Source organism: Myripristis murdjan, chromosome 15 (genome assembly GCF_902150065.1).
Source record: "Myripristis murdjan chromosome 15, fMyrMur1.1, whole genome shotgun sequence".
NCBI classification, from domain to species: Eukaryota; Metazoa; Chordata; class Actinopteri; order Holocentriformes; family Holocentridae; genus Myripristis; species Myripristis murdjan.
Window position 1 is genome coordinate 28,371,413 of NC_043994.1, and position 14,536 is coordinate 28,385,948.

Genomic DNA, 14,536 nt, shown 5'->3' on the forward strand with positions numbered 1-14,536 from the left:
GTCTAAGAGTGTGACTTTTCACTTTCTGGACAATAAAAAAAAAAAAAAGAAAAAAAAAACAGTGATCACAGAGGTTGCATTGCATTCCTCGCTCAGCGGAGCACGTGTTGGACACGCAAACGCACTGTGACCAAGAACACAAAAAGATTTAAAAAAAAAAAAAAAAAAAAAGCACCAGAAATGAATGAGTGATGTGAGCCAGGAATCATGAGTTCCTGAACAAAAATCAAACAAACAAACAAAAAAAAAAAACTTCCCAAAAAAATCAGTTCCCATTGACAGAAAAAGAAAACTTCATCCGTACGTTGGCACAAGAGATGCCGTTTGTTTCTCATGGCAGAAACATTTTTGTTTTTCTGTGTCTGTCCTGTTCCTTGTGAGAGTTTATAGATATATAATTAGAGTATCATAAGTGAAATCTATTTATATAGCATCTTTCAAAGGGTTATAAAGACCTTCACACCAATAGCAACAACAATTATGAGGATATGAGGATAATCACAGAGTAAAGGACTAATTATATGGATTAAACATGAAAGAAAAACATGGTTGGGTTCATTTGTAATGAATTTCTGGCTTTTAGCGTTTTAGCTTGACCCGAGCCTGATAACCACACACGTGCATGTGTGTGTGTGTGTGTCTGTCTGTGTGTGTGTGTGTCTGTGTGTTTTACGACCTGCCACTGCTGAGTCAAGTATCGGAGGTGTGAGCTGCCTCAGATGGAGGTGACGACTCTCTGCCTTTGATATGGAGGAAGGCAGAGATGTGAGAACAGAGACGGCATCAAAAAACAAAAAACAAAAAAGAAAAAAAAAAAAAACAGGGAAACAGAAATGAGGGAGACCTTTTATGTCCCGAAAATCTGCAATATATGAAATTGGGGAGAATTATCTTCACAAAAAGATACAGAAGCTGTTGAAAGCAAACATGACGGCTGTGATGTTTTGCATATATTTTGCACAACAATAAAATTACTTCCAAACATATTTTGATGCAAGGTACTTTTTTTTTATCAAAGTAGAATGAAAATTGAAGAAGTGCAAGAGCATAAAATACCAAGAAAAGGATTGAATTTGCAAACGTTTTCACTCATTTTACATGTTTTTTTTTTCTTCACTGGTAAAAGTATTTAATCAGATTGTTGAATATTGTATTTTTCAATTTTTCAATTATTGCATTTATATAATTTCACAGTCACACATCTGCTTTAATACAAGAGCACCATCAGTCTTATACCAAACATTTCATTTTATTTCATTCTTTTTATTTGCCAATCATTTTCTGATACAGAAAATGAAGCAGCAGTGCAAAAAAAAAAAAAAAGTCAAGGAGGGTTTGATTATTTTATTTATTTATTTTATGTTATTTTATTTTTTTTTGGCCCCTGTACTTTCTCTGCACTTCCCAGAGGATAATCATGTGTCCTTGGAGCCCAATGTGTGTGAACAAGAGACTCAGATTCAGTGTGTGTGTGTGTGTTCTGTGCACTTGTGTATGCGTGTGTGTTATCACATCAGGGTGACTCAGGCTCCTCTTCCCAGAGCCGTGAACCACAGTGGAACCATTGTCCTGGACGGGAAGAGCAAATCTAATTTAGACCCCCGCCTCCCCTTCCCCAACATTACCACCACCCAAATAACTCCAGTCTAATTGGGACTGAAATCAAACTCCTCTCACCCCTGCTGGACCTCCACTACTGTGACAGGCTCAGAGGATGAATAGGGGGATTACTTTATATTTAGAGCAGCCCGGCACTCGGGAGTGGACGTTGGGACATTGGTTTATGGCAGGGCATTGATCTCTATTGCAGTTCTTAAACATAGATCATTGTATTTTATTTTACTTGCTGCTTCTGTATGTTTTAGTATATGTTTTTTACTCATTCTTTGCATAGTATGTGTATTTTTACATGTGTGGATTGACGTGCCTAATTGTGACAGCCCCTTTGAAATACATTCATATGAAAAGTGCGTTATAAATAGATTTGACCTGACGTGACTCGATCAGAGAAGGCACCAGCAACACAAAAAAGGGTAGAGGAAAAGACAGTCAAATAGTAAATCACAGTTTAAAATGAAGCTGTACGTGCAGTCAATATGGAATTGGAAAAAAAGAAAAAGAAATGACACGTCCGTGATTGATTTATGCAATTTTCCAAACGCAGCTCCATGTGGGACGTTGACGTCAAGGGGACACGCTGAGCGGACGAGACAGCGGCACAGCTAATTTGGCATTAAGTTGTTAGTGCAGCGGTGGGAAAAAGTGTCTAAATCCTTCACCCGAGTCACACTATCAAAACCATGATGGAAAAACACTCCGTCAGAGGTAAAGGTCATGCATCTGAAATGTTCCTCAAACCATAGAGGTACTATCCTGGGAAGAAATAGTTAAATTATTGATGCATTAACCTGTAAGGAGCATTTTAATGTTGCAGCTCACACTGCTTCCTATCCTGATGGCCAGATTACACTCTAATAATTCAGCACATTTGATGTTTTGCACGGAAAAAGCTTCCTTTGCAACGTAACCGGTAACTCCAGCTGTCAGACGAATGTAGAGCAGGAAAAAAAGTACAAGATTTCCTTCTGAAAAGTGGAGCAAGGAAAGCAGAGAGTGTCCCTGAATGGAAGTGCCAGTACTTTAAAACCGGTCGCTTACTTTCCACCTCTGTCCACTTAGCATGTGGAGTTAATTATTTTTAGGATTAATTCTTGCAGTGTGTCAAGAGCAGAGGGAGGCAAACATGCTTAAGCTGACGTGGCGAGTGTCTAGACAAAAATACAGAACGCACGGCTGACTGGCGGCCTATAAATACATGATTTGGTTAGGAATCTCGGTTTTACCCGCCACTACAGACCAGTGTTTGATATTTGCATATTTGAAACCAAGCTGGTAAGTCATCTCTGCCCTTCACTGTTAAAATGTACAGCCGTGGCCTCGTGAGCTATGCTGACGCGCCCATATTTCCCAGGACACTCTCAGTGAACCATCAGCTGTCCTGGAGTGACCTGCATTACCTGCTGTATGCCAACAAATGCCTTCACTCAATATGGCATTCATGTGTCCTTTCACCCAGTTAATTCATTTACAGTGGATGATGCAGATGAATGGAGGTGAACGACCTGCAGGAGCTGAAGGACGACCATTAAACAGACCTTGTACTCCTGTAGCTCAGTGTTCCCTCAACCGTTAAAACCAGGGTTTGTGTTAGTTTTAAGCCGAATGTGACACAAATAGCCGCTGCGAGGCCAGAACAAGACGTAAAATATGCGCTGCAAAATTGCACGTCACTCATAAAAACAGAAATTGCAAAATGCATGTAAAACTTGGAGGCGCTAGTCCCTGCTGGACAGATCCTCAGCGTTTGATTTGCAGCTCTGTAACCATCACTTGTGAAAAAAAATGAGCCGTTATTTCACTCTCCAGTGCAAACACACAAACAGAAATGGTGTTTTCCCTGCTCTCCTCCAACCTTCAGCCAAAGGGAAACATGGGGAATGAGATTTTAATTATTTGGCGGTTCGCATAATATAAAGTCTCAAGTCTGCAGTGATGATGGGTGGTGGATGCATTTAGAAATATGTGGGTGATGTATTCAGTGCATGTCGTATGTGTTGGGAAGATTGAAACTGCAAGCAAGGAAGACTTAAGAATATCTCGGTGCTGAATTGTCAAAATTGAACTGAGCTGGCACAAGCATGTGTTCTCTTTTTATTTGGGGTAGACGCTGTGAAACAGCGTGGAAAACCAGCACCAAAACCAGCCCTGGGTGGTAGCTGCAGGTGTTTACTTTAAACAACAAGGAGTTTACAGCATCAATATAAAGAAAGACCGTGCCAGGAAACTCGCCAATCCCAGAAAAATACAGTAAATTGACGTCGTTAGATACTTTTCTGGGATTGTGTTTTGCACTTTTTGTCGTCCTTAGACCCCACATGGGTTCAGTTTTTGGCTGTAGCCTAATGCCACTTTACACCGAGCACACAGGATTTGCCTGTTAGGTTTATATACTCGGGACTACCTGCTAAAAAAAAAAAGTGGGTGATAAAAATTACATTTGCATAATCCCTGTAGGCATATTTCACCTCTAAGTTAACTGGTGTAAGAATCTAAAATTGGACTGAATTTTCTCAGATTTTCTGCCCTGGCTGACTGTCATTACAGCTACACTATGAACATGAGTCAGAGTCCAAACCAGAAGTTGGTGATTTATTGGTAATTTATCATATTACATAGGTTAAAGTTACACTCAGGTTCAGACTGCCAACCTGAAATGTAGGGCATGTCCTGTATCATCACGCCAGCACAGGTCACAGACTAGCAGGTGACCCATTTACACCTCCGCTGATGGGAGCCGGAGCCAAGCACTGGTGCAGAAGTGAAATTCAAGTTAACAAGCTTGAACTGAGTTCAGGTCCTGGGTGGTAGTGGGATCTTAGCTCAGTGTTGAGGTGGAATCAGTCGTTTGGATGGTCGTTTGTGGCGAACTGACACCCGGCCGGTGCTTCGGGCCGGTCAAAACAAACGCCGGCCGTTTCTCAAGGCTTGCAGATAAAACATAAAAGCCAGCAGAGGCCTTCATCAGAGCCTGAAAAGCATCGGCGATTATTTGCAAACTCTCTTTGACAGGCGCTCAGGTTGGTGTGAAATCATTGCAGATGTTGTCGGCCGTCGGTTCCCAGGTAGAGACATGAAGCCTAGACCCGCCGGGGTGTCAAATCCAGCATTGATTCACAGATTTACAGATCACTGACGCATCTGATTAGTCTCAGTGTATAGCCTCTATAGGCCCCCCGCTGGGCCAGCCCCATTGAATTGTATTGGATCCACTGACTCATCCCGCCACTGGCTGAGCTCTATGACAGGCGGCTTTATCCTCCTCCGTTATTTTTATGGTAATGCTTACTGTTGCTGATGGATACAAGTTTAGTTCTGCTATCATTTTCATGGTAATGTTTCGTGTTGTTGTTGGTCTTGGTCTCCACACTCCCTGGTTCTCGTCAGCCAGCAGAGGAAGTCGGGGTTGTAAAGTGTGTGTTTTTATTTCACACCTCGTGCACACACACACACACACCTCTCTATCTCGCGCCTGCGCTTCCTGGTCCCTCGGCTCCACTGTAGCGTCTCCTTTCTCTGATTGTGTGTGTGTGTGTGTGTGTGAGAGAGAGAGAGAGAGAGGGAAATACAGAGGGAGAGAGGGAGTGTGTGTGTAATGGGAGAATGAGAGAGAAAGTTTGTGGGAGCTTGTATGAAAACTGAGTGCAAAATCTGTGGCGGGAGGAAAACCTCGTCTCTCCGTAATGTCAGCTTTTCAGTAACAGAGGAAAACAGCTTTTTTTCAGATTGAACACCATGCATTTTTACAGTTTTAATCCAAGGAGTTTTACAGGTTTCTCTTCAGGTGGAGGGTTGTCCGCTGCAAAAATCTCCTTAACAAGTCATTTGGACTCAGTATTCAGTGTTGAAATCTTGATTTTCTTAAAACAAAGGGGAAGAGATAATCCCACTTGTTTCCAAAGCAGTTTCTCTTGTTTCAGGATTTTTTTTTTCTCTGGGAACAAGTATCAATATGTTGAAGCAAAGCAGGAAAGGGCAGATCAGCTCACTTGGATCAAGAGAGTGACCTCTGAGCTGAGAAAATTTTAGACACAAGTAAATTAGCCCTGGAGAAAAAGTTGGATTATCTCGACCCTGTTACCTTGTTTGAAGAAAAACAACATTTTAAGAGTGAATGTGAGACTGATTGACTTGTTCATTATATATTTGAACTTCAGCTTTATGTTCCCTCAGCTGAAATTAAAACATAAAAAATCACCAAAACTGGAGGTTAAAATGAGGTTTTCACACAAAGACAATACATGAGCTTGTGCAAATGTCATGAGGCATGAGTGAGTGTGTGTATATGTGTGTGTGTGTGTGTGTGTGTGTGCGTGCGTTTGCATCCAACTACCCCACCCCCCACTTCTTATATGACTACAGATTAAACCCTATAGCGCTGTATGGCTCTTTTGACAGACTGTCTTTGTCCAGGCGGCGCTGAATAAAGAGTTCAGGCAGGTGTAGCCGAGCGGCCCGTACGGTGGTCCGTCCGCGGGTTAGAGCCCCCAGGTGGAGTGTGTGCTGTGTGTGGGTGGGTCAGTGGGGAAGTGCGTGTGTGTGTGTGTGGAAAGAGGTGCTGCCCCCCACCCCCTTTCCCCAAATCCCTCAGATGTGGGTGGCTGAGCAGAGGAATGGGGTGGTGGGCGGACACACTCCCACTCCCAGCACACCGAGCACGATGACACCGCCAAGGGGGTGTTGGGGGTGGAGGGTGGGAGGGGGGGTCGGGGGGTAGATTTCTCTCATTTCACTACCATGAACCCCCCCCACCACCCTCCTCCTCCTCCTCGCCCTCCTCTTCCTCCTCCTCCTCTGCTCAATGGGACATCTGACACCCGCCCAGCTGCAGAGGCTCAAGTCAGGATTTACCGGACAGCAAAACGTCTCTCCACTCAATTCAGTTCTGTGACTTTACTGACGTGATTGGAAACACTGTGGCCAGAGCCGTGGACACAGTGTCAGTTCTGAACCAAACAAACAAACAAACAAACAAACAAACAAACAAACAAACAAACAAAACAGTTCCTACATTCAAAGCGTATAGAGATTGGATTGTTTCCACGTTGTTTCGACTCGTTTCCAGAAACAAATTCTGAAACATCATTGGAAAAACAAGTGGGATTATCTCTCTCTACCCGCTGGCAGATTTTTTTCACTTGTTTTAAGAAAAACAAAGATTTTAAGACTCAGTTTGAGACTAAATGATTTGTTAAGATTAAGATTTTTTTTTTTTTTTGCATTAAATAATCACCAATGTCTGTGATAATGTAAAAAAATAGCCTGAGATTTAAATACAAATCGCTCAAAAGGATGCATCATATGTCAGTCTTACACATGGTATATATAAGCAAATGACAAAATGGCTCACATAATCCAGCTCGGACGCAATAGAAAATTCTCAATAAGACAATGCTAATGTTTCGATTGTGATCTTTGTCAGGACGTGCAAGCAGTAAAGTCAGAGGAAATATAAATAGCCCAGTCGGCACGTGTGCATGATCAGACGATTAGGAGGAGTTAACCTCCCGCACAGCCGCATGCAAACATTAATAGACGGCTATCAAACAATTAAACACGACCTCGTGTTCATACAAACAGCCACCACATTGGACCAGTGAAGACAGCATCACTATGAATAATAAATCGCATGGAGTGGAACCAGAACCAGCCTGAAAAATGTCTTTCTTTGGCAAATCACATACAGAACACTGCTTTTTTTTTCAAAATGTGCTTCATGAGATTCTAAATATGTAAACCTCACCTCTCTTGGTACATATCTTCACAGATGCGGTGAGGGATGATCTGAAACTCAAACATAAACAGAGAGAGAGGTTATGTAAAATAGAGCATTTATCTGGTAAAACTAAATATTAAAATATTAGCCACGGGACATTAGGACCCGATGGTTTCTATATTTTGTCAACATATCGACGTTCACCCCCACGGCCGCCTGCTTACAATTACAGTGCTCCATCTATAAAGACGTAAAGATGAACCACATGTACAGTACTGTGGAAGGAGGAGAATGAGTGGTACAGTAGTGCATGACGCCAAAAATGATTTTGGTTTGGTCCGAGTCAGTGCTCACAGACTTTTCTTTCTTTCTCCTGTTTTTCAAAAAGCCCTTAAATTCGTCGCAGATCGATGTCAGGAATTAGCCGTGTGTCTTTCCCTTTCAGGACAGACACATCCGTCCGTGTCGCTCCTCCGTCTGTGAAACCCACCGCCAGAGCGAAGCAAAACGGGACAGAAATGGATTTTTAGATTTGGCTTGTTTGGATTTTGCGGTCACCTTTTGAGTGAGATCACCATTGGAGACGAGGATGTTTTCATACCGTCGTGTACAATGCCTGAAGAATGATGATGATGGCGGCCCTCGTGTGGAGAAGGGGGTCTGCAGCCGTTCCAGTACATTTACATATAAAGCTCTTTATTTCTGAGCGGGCGGCTGCAGAGAGCCTAATAAGGAAGAAGGACCTCGTTCGGTTTTTAAAAAGTGGAGAGTGGCACAGCCGTTTGATTGTTTCCACATGTGGCACTGCCAAGGTTAAATTTGCCCCTCACACTCCTGCCCAGCTGCCCAGCTCCAATGTACCCTAACAGTGCCAGTGGACACAATGTGTGCCAATGTATGCCAACTGTGCCAAACACACACACACACCCACACACACACACACCCTGTCCTGCCCTGCACAAACCCATTCATTCAGCTCTGGTATTGTCATCTGCACAGATAAGATTGTCTGATACACACACAGTTCTTCAACATAAACACCGACACACACGCACGCACACGGTACACACCCCAGCGCGCATGCCAGTCACAGTGAAAGACAATCCCCTTGAGAAACTGAGTTGTTGGCGGCGAAAACCAAAAGGGGGAAATCGCGTTAAGTGATGTGTGAAACCTCCGTAAGAAAGCAGATAAATTGAATGCAGCTAAAATTTCCTATTATGTGCCTTAAAGTTGCGTCGGTGGACTGTAAAGGCCCCGGCCGCCCTGACATCAGAGGCCGGGCCGTCCCAGGGAGAGGCGGCTTCTTGGTGAAGAAAGGAATTTGTCACTCAAGCTCCCAAACTCTTAAATCTCCTCTAATACATTACAATCAGCGTCTTCTAAGTTTCCCTCCCTGCTCAGACTTCAGGCTCTGCTCCGATTTTACGCCTCCGCTCTGAAGAGGAAAAACAATCTGGGTTCCCAACCCTCAGTGTGTGTGTGTGTGTGTGGTTCATGTGTGTGTTGATGGGGGTCTATATGCTGCTCTCCACCTCCCTCCCTCCGCTCTTCCCATACTGGTAGTGTTTTGGCTAGTGGCTCTCAAAGCCTTTTGAAGTCTCTGGTGTTATCTGGGTGTCAGCTGTGGTGAGGATGGTCAAGGCAAGAGAACACCACACACACACACACACACACACACACACACACACACACACACACTCACTCACTCACACACACAGCATGTCAGTGTGTCGGATAGTGGACAACTGGAGTCGTTAAATGAAGTCATACTGTTACGTTTTCCCTCCGTTTGAAGTGTGTGTCCTCGCACTTACACTTCCTCTGCTCTCATACACAACACAGAGCATGGGCTCGCTGCAGGCCTCACAACAAACCCCACTCTGTATGTGTGTGTCTGTATGTGTGTGTGTGTGTGTGAAAGTTACAGTAGTAGAACGACAAACAGCAGGATTACCAAAGAAAACAGTCTAATTTTGATGCCATGTTAGCCTCGACGTTTTCTGTGCTCACGAGCGTTATGGTCATCTGTGGAGGCAGATTTATATCACATAAAGAGCCATGATGTCAATTCATGAATGTTCTTTGACAGTGTGTATATGCATGCATATTTGTGCTGGTGCAAAAAAAAAAAAATCCACCTGAACAAGTCATTTAGCCTCACATTCAGTGATAAAATCTTGTTTTGCCTCAAATAAAGCAGAAAATCTGCTATTGTGATGAGATAATCCCACTTGTTTCCAATGCCAGTCAACTTGTTTCTAGATTTTCTCGAAGTGTCATTTGCTTGATCCAAGTGGGCTGCCTTGTTTCAGTATATTTATACACGTTCCCAGAAAAAATCCTGAAACAAGTGAAACTGCACTCGAAAAACAAACGGGATTATCTCATCCCCCTGGCTGATTTTTTCTTTTACTGTGTTTGAAGGAAAGACCAGGTTTTTTAACGCTGCAAGAGGAGGCTAAATGACTCGTTAAGATGGAGATTTTTGCGGCGTGTGTGTGTGTTAGCCGAATATTTTTGCATCCACTCATACACCCTGATGGTGGTTGGTTGTATGAGTTATGATTTTGTTTCCCAGAAATGCTTCCAAATCCAGAGAAGACACACACACACACACACACACACACACACACACACACACAGGCAGTCTGGAACGTGCAGTCAGTCTCACATCAGTCAAACATCTAAACGCTGCATTGATCCAGGCTCAGACAGCAGATTGGGCGCAGGTTTCTTCGCCCTGGCGGCTCGACTCCCTGCGGCTCCTGTCAGCACCGGGTTGCTCTGAAGCCGTGAGCGTGAGCAGAGGAGAGTCTGCGAGCCAGAAATCACATCTACCTCTGCACCGCGTCCCGAGCGCTCCGTCAGCGTCTCTCGGCCTTTATCTCCTTTATGGAGACCAGAGAAGGCCGTGCACGTTAATCGGCTGTTCGGTGCAGGCGTAACTTTTATCGAGCCTTTCACCTCGTCTCTCTCGCAGTAAGCGTCACTGTTGCTCCGTCACAATGTGTTTGACTCATCACACCAAGAAAATGAATACCCGAGTTCCTCCCAGCGGGTTTCTCTTGTTCGCTTACTGTAAGCAACACTTTTTTTTTTTTTGTCGATTTGGGATTTGTCTTCACTGGTTGAGGACCCAGCGTTAGAACTGAGATAATTTTTGTTCATATATCAGGAGAAACTTATTTACGCTTTTCTTTTCTCTCACCTGGGCTTACGGGTGTGCGATATGCTGATGTCATATTGTGGTTGATTAATTAAAATGATCTTTGCACATTCCTCAGCTGTCCTGACACTGATCACACACACGTTCACAATCCTTTCCTCGCTCAAACCTCAAATCTCACTATCCTCTAGTCCGTTTGGCGCCTTCCATGACAGATGCACCAGCAGACCTGTAACATCAACTCAGCAGGACGAGCCTTGGATTTCAGCTCCTAGCAGCATGACTGACAACACGCGAAAGCTGCTTCCTAAAAGAAATTCGGCCTTGGTAATATGGAACTGGAGTGGATTTGGCGAATTTGGAACAATTAACGTTATTGGAAAAGCTTAAAAAAAAAAAAAAAAGGCGCTTCACATGTTGAATGGCAACACGACAAACCAGCTCAAAACGAAGCATCCCACACTGCAAAAACTCAAAATCTTACCAAGATTATTTGTCTTATTTCAAGTCAAAAATGTCTTATTCCTAGTCAAAATATCTCATTACAAATATCTCATTACAAGTAAATTGTTTTTAGACAATTGTCTCTTGTTTCAAGTGAAAATTTGCTTGAAACAAGTGAAAATTTGCTTGTTTCATTGGCAAAATAAGACATTTTTGACTTGAAATAAGACAAATAATCTTGGTAAGATTTTGAGTTTTTGCAGTGCAGAGAGCAGGGCAACAGTGAAGTTAACTTTTAAAAAAAAATAATATCTCACTTTTTAAAAAAATTGCTCTCTTGTTTATCATTTTAATTTAGAGTTTCCTCTGATGGCAGTCTTAGCGGGCATGATCATGTGACTGGCAATTCATGCATGCATTTGTGGGCATGCACGTTCTGCGTAGATTAATGAATTGTTTGGCTTGTTTGAAACTGCGCTCAGCTGCTCAAAGATCTTGCTTTTTTTTTTTTTTTTTTTTTTTTTCTTAAGACTCAGCTGTTGATTTAATCGATCTGTCATCCAGCCCCACTTTAAGGGGATGTGAGAGAGCAGCAGCCTCAGCCACACAGCCAGAGGAAGCAAGGCCAAAACAAACAAGTTTAATAAAAATAATAATAAAAATAATAAAGCACTCTGTAAGACGAGACATATAAGCGCTGGAAATGCTACCTGGCCACGGGTTTGATTTCCATAAAAACCGTGATGCACTGAACTGTGTAAAAAGTGCTGGTTTTCTCAAAGCTAAAGCTGCTAAAAGTATCTGCATCATGAGTTACCTGGCCTCTAATATTTTTCTAACATCGCCGTTGCACAGCTGTACTTGGAATTCGTTGACAAGATTAATAATTAAATTGGGTCTAACGTGTTGAGGCACATATTTCATCAGTGAGTAAAATGAAGTAAAATAAAATGTAGTCTGTTATTCTTTTCTCTTAGGTTTTTGTCTCCTTGTGTGGCTGTGTTTTCTTACAGGGAAGTTAGTTTGGCTGTGCTGTTCAGTAACTTGAAAAACTTGAGAAAATATTGTGTTTTGTGATCCTGTCTGAATAAAATGATGACATATTTTTTCCATTACTGCCCAACCCTACCTGGACAACAGAGCCTAGTTGCCTTTTAGTTTCAGATTTTGACTTTAATAATATAATATTTGCATATTACCGATATTTTTGGTCCCCAGACTTTTCTGCTGACTTCTTAACTCCATGTGAGCTTGAGTGCACGCTGAGATTCCTGTACAAGGGCCACCTTGTCATTCCTAAATCTAGATTTAAAACCAAAGGAGAGCGGGCCTCAGCCGCTAGAGCCTCTGTTTTCTGGAAAGTCCTCCCAAACGAGTCCAAATTGGCAGAATCAGCCTCGTCTTTTAAATCACTCTCTGTTCCTGCTGTTGCGTTTTTTATGTACGTTTTTTATGTATTTGTCTTTTCTGCTGTGATCTTTTCTTGTGTAACCGAGCACCTGAGTCTTGACGGTGGAGCGAATTGTTGCTGTACAGATCTCGCTGTCTTGTGTCCTCAGACGTGGCCGGTGTGTCGGTGTGTCCCCCTGTAGCTCTGGATTTGGGCACGGAGCTGCTGTGCCGGCTCTTTGAGCTGTGGGACCAGGTTCCCGCCGGCGTCCTCGCCCTGACGGAGTGGCTGCTGGGAGACGAGGAGGGAGACGACGACACGGGTGCAGAGGAAACTTCCAGCCTGGTGAGAGACTGGTGTTAAACTGCGTTGTTTGTCATGATGTTGGATCAGAACAAGTTCAGTTGCTGAGTGTAACGAAAATCCAGGAAACAGCCTCTGTGTCACTGGTGCACAGATGTTTTGACACGTTACGTTTCATACAGAGCAGAGAGACAGTACGGGATACTGCAGAGAAGTCAACTCTAAATATCATTCATGATGAATTTGATCAGCTCTTATCCTCAGATTTGACCGGCTGTGCTGCTGCCAGGTGTCCAGTGAAGGCACACCTTTGCCCATTTAATCCTACTGTACTAATTCAAAATTACCATTCTTACCTCAACAGCAACATTATACTGCTCAAAAACAGAAACTGCATGTAGTGACTAATTATTAATTTAAAAGACTGCCATTACTGTCGCCTCATAAAATCAGTAAGTAATGAGAGTCTGTGATGTGCAGTGATTGTACAGGATCCAGAACATCTGGAATCATATAAACGCTAAACGCCATAAATTAACAGTTTCAGAGTTTCTGATGCTCGAATTTAAAAACCGATTGTGACAAGCAGCTTGCATACTCGTTTAATTAGCTGCAGGCTTGGCAGACATCCTGTCAAGCAGCTAAAATATGACGCAGTGAGCAGAATGGCTCATTGCTTCAATATCTACATGTATTTTTCAGTTACCACACACAATGCTGCTGTGATAGCTACTGCTTAGAAGATCCATTATTAAGTCTAACATGCTGTAATGCTGTATTGTAAAATTATGTTCCAGTGTATTGACTCCCACTTTCCACCTGACCAGGATGAAGAGGAGTTCCTGTTTGAAAAAGGGGATCTGAACCTGTGGGCAGAGCCTGTCCAGTGGGTGAAGCTGCTCCACAGACACCTGAGCTCCCTCAGCCCGTCCCAGGACCCGGGGCCCAGAGACCTGGACCAGGCCTGGCTCCTCAGACTGTCAGCCCAGGCCGAGGCCCAAGCCCTGGCCTCCCAGCAGGCCCTAGAGGCTCTCCCAGCCCTGCCCCAGTTCTGCTCCACCATGCAGCACGCCCGGCTGACGCTGCAGCACCACAGAGCCAGCTTGGCCACGGACGTGCTGGAGAGGCTGAGGCAGAGAAATTAGCAGGCCTTAAAAAGCAGGAAGCGGCTGACTGATGAGCAAAAGAATCGGCTTTGAAAGCAGCACTTGCCGTCATCTGAGGTCAGAGTTAGCTGAAGTTCCTGAAAGTAAGAGTCCGTAACATTTGGTTCCTTCGAGGGAAAGGTGTTCACATCAATGAACAAACTCAGCGAGCAAAACCACAGACCACAGGCTGGCTCTGTGGTGCAGTCTGTCTAATATCATCCTGAGGGAATGAAGGGAAAAATCAGATTTTTGCACCCTGTCTTTGCCTGTTAGGTTGTAACAAACATTCTCCTCACAGATGCCAAGGTGTATTTTAATTTTTATGATCATGGTTATTTTCCCTGACGTCTTTTTTTCTTGCAAACTGGTTTTATTCTCTGACCGGAATGTATGTGTAACTGCACATTTTAGTCTTTGTGCTTTTTTTTTTATACAAAATAAAGACACAGGATGTTACTAAGTCACCTCTGTAAATGTTCATAAATTAAAAATGTGTGTGTGAGAGAGAGAGCATTCAGGGTGGGAGTGGATGTGCGTGTGTGTGTGTGTGTGTGTCCTTCTTCCCCACAGCACAGAAAAGTCAGGCAAGGTCCTGAACTAATTTGTGAAGCCATAACATTCATTCAGCCCAGCTTGTGAAAAACAACACTCGGCGCACTGTTCCCCTATCAGTCTGCGTGTGTCACATGACAAAACGTCCACAGTGTTTGCATTGAGTGTGTGTCCTCACACACAGGCCGTTAACTTTT

General features: G+C 43.4%; 1 protein-coding gene across 1 annotated transcript in view; it reads left to right on the forward strand.

Moving 5' to 3' along the window:
- The window catches only part of thada (THADA armadillo repeat containing), a 122,474-nt gene extending 108,227 nt beyond the window's left edge, over positions 1–14,247 (forward strand). The window contains exons 37-38 of the mRNA XM_030071385.1: positions 12,506–12,681; positions 13,467–14,247. Of these exons, the coding sequence (XP_029927245.1) occupies positions 12,506–12,681; positions 13,467–13,784 (494 nt within the window). The 3' untranslated portion in view covers positions 13,785–14,247. The remainder of the gene's footprint in view (positions 1–12,505; positions 12,682–13,466) is intronic.
- The last annotated feature ends 289 nt before the right edge of the window (positions 14,248–14,536 follow it).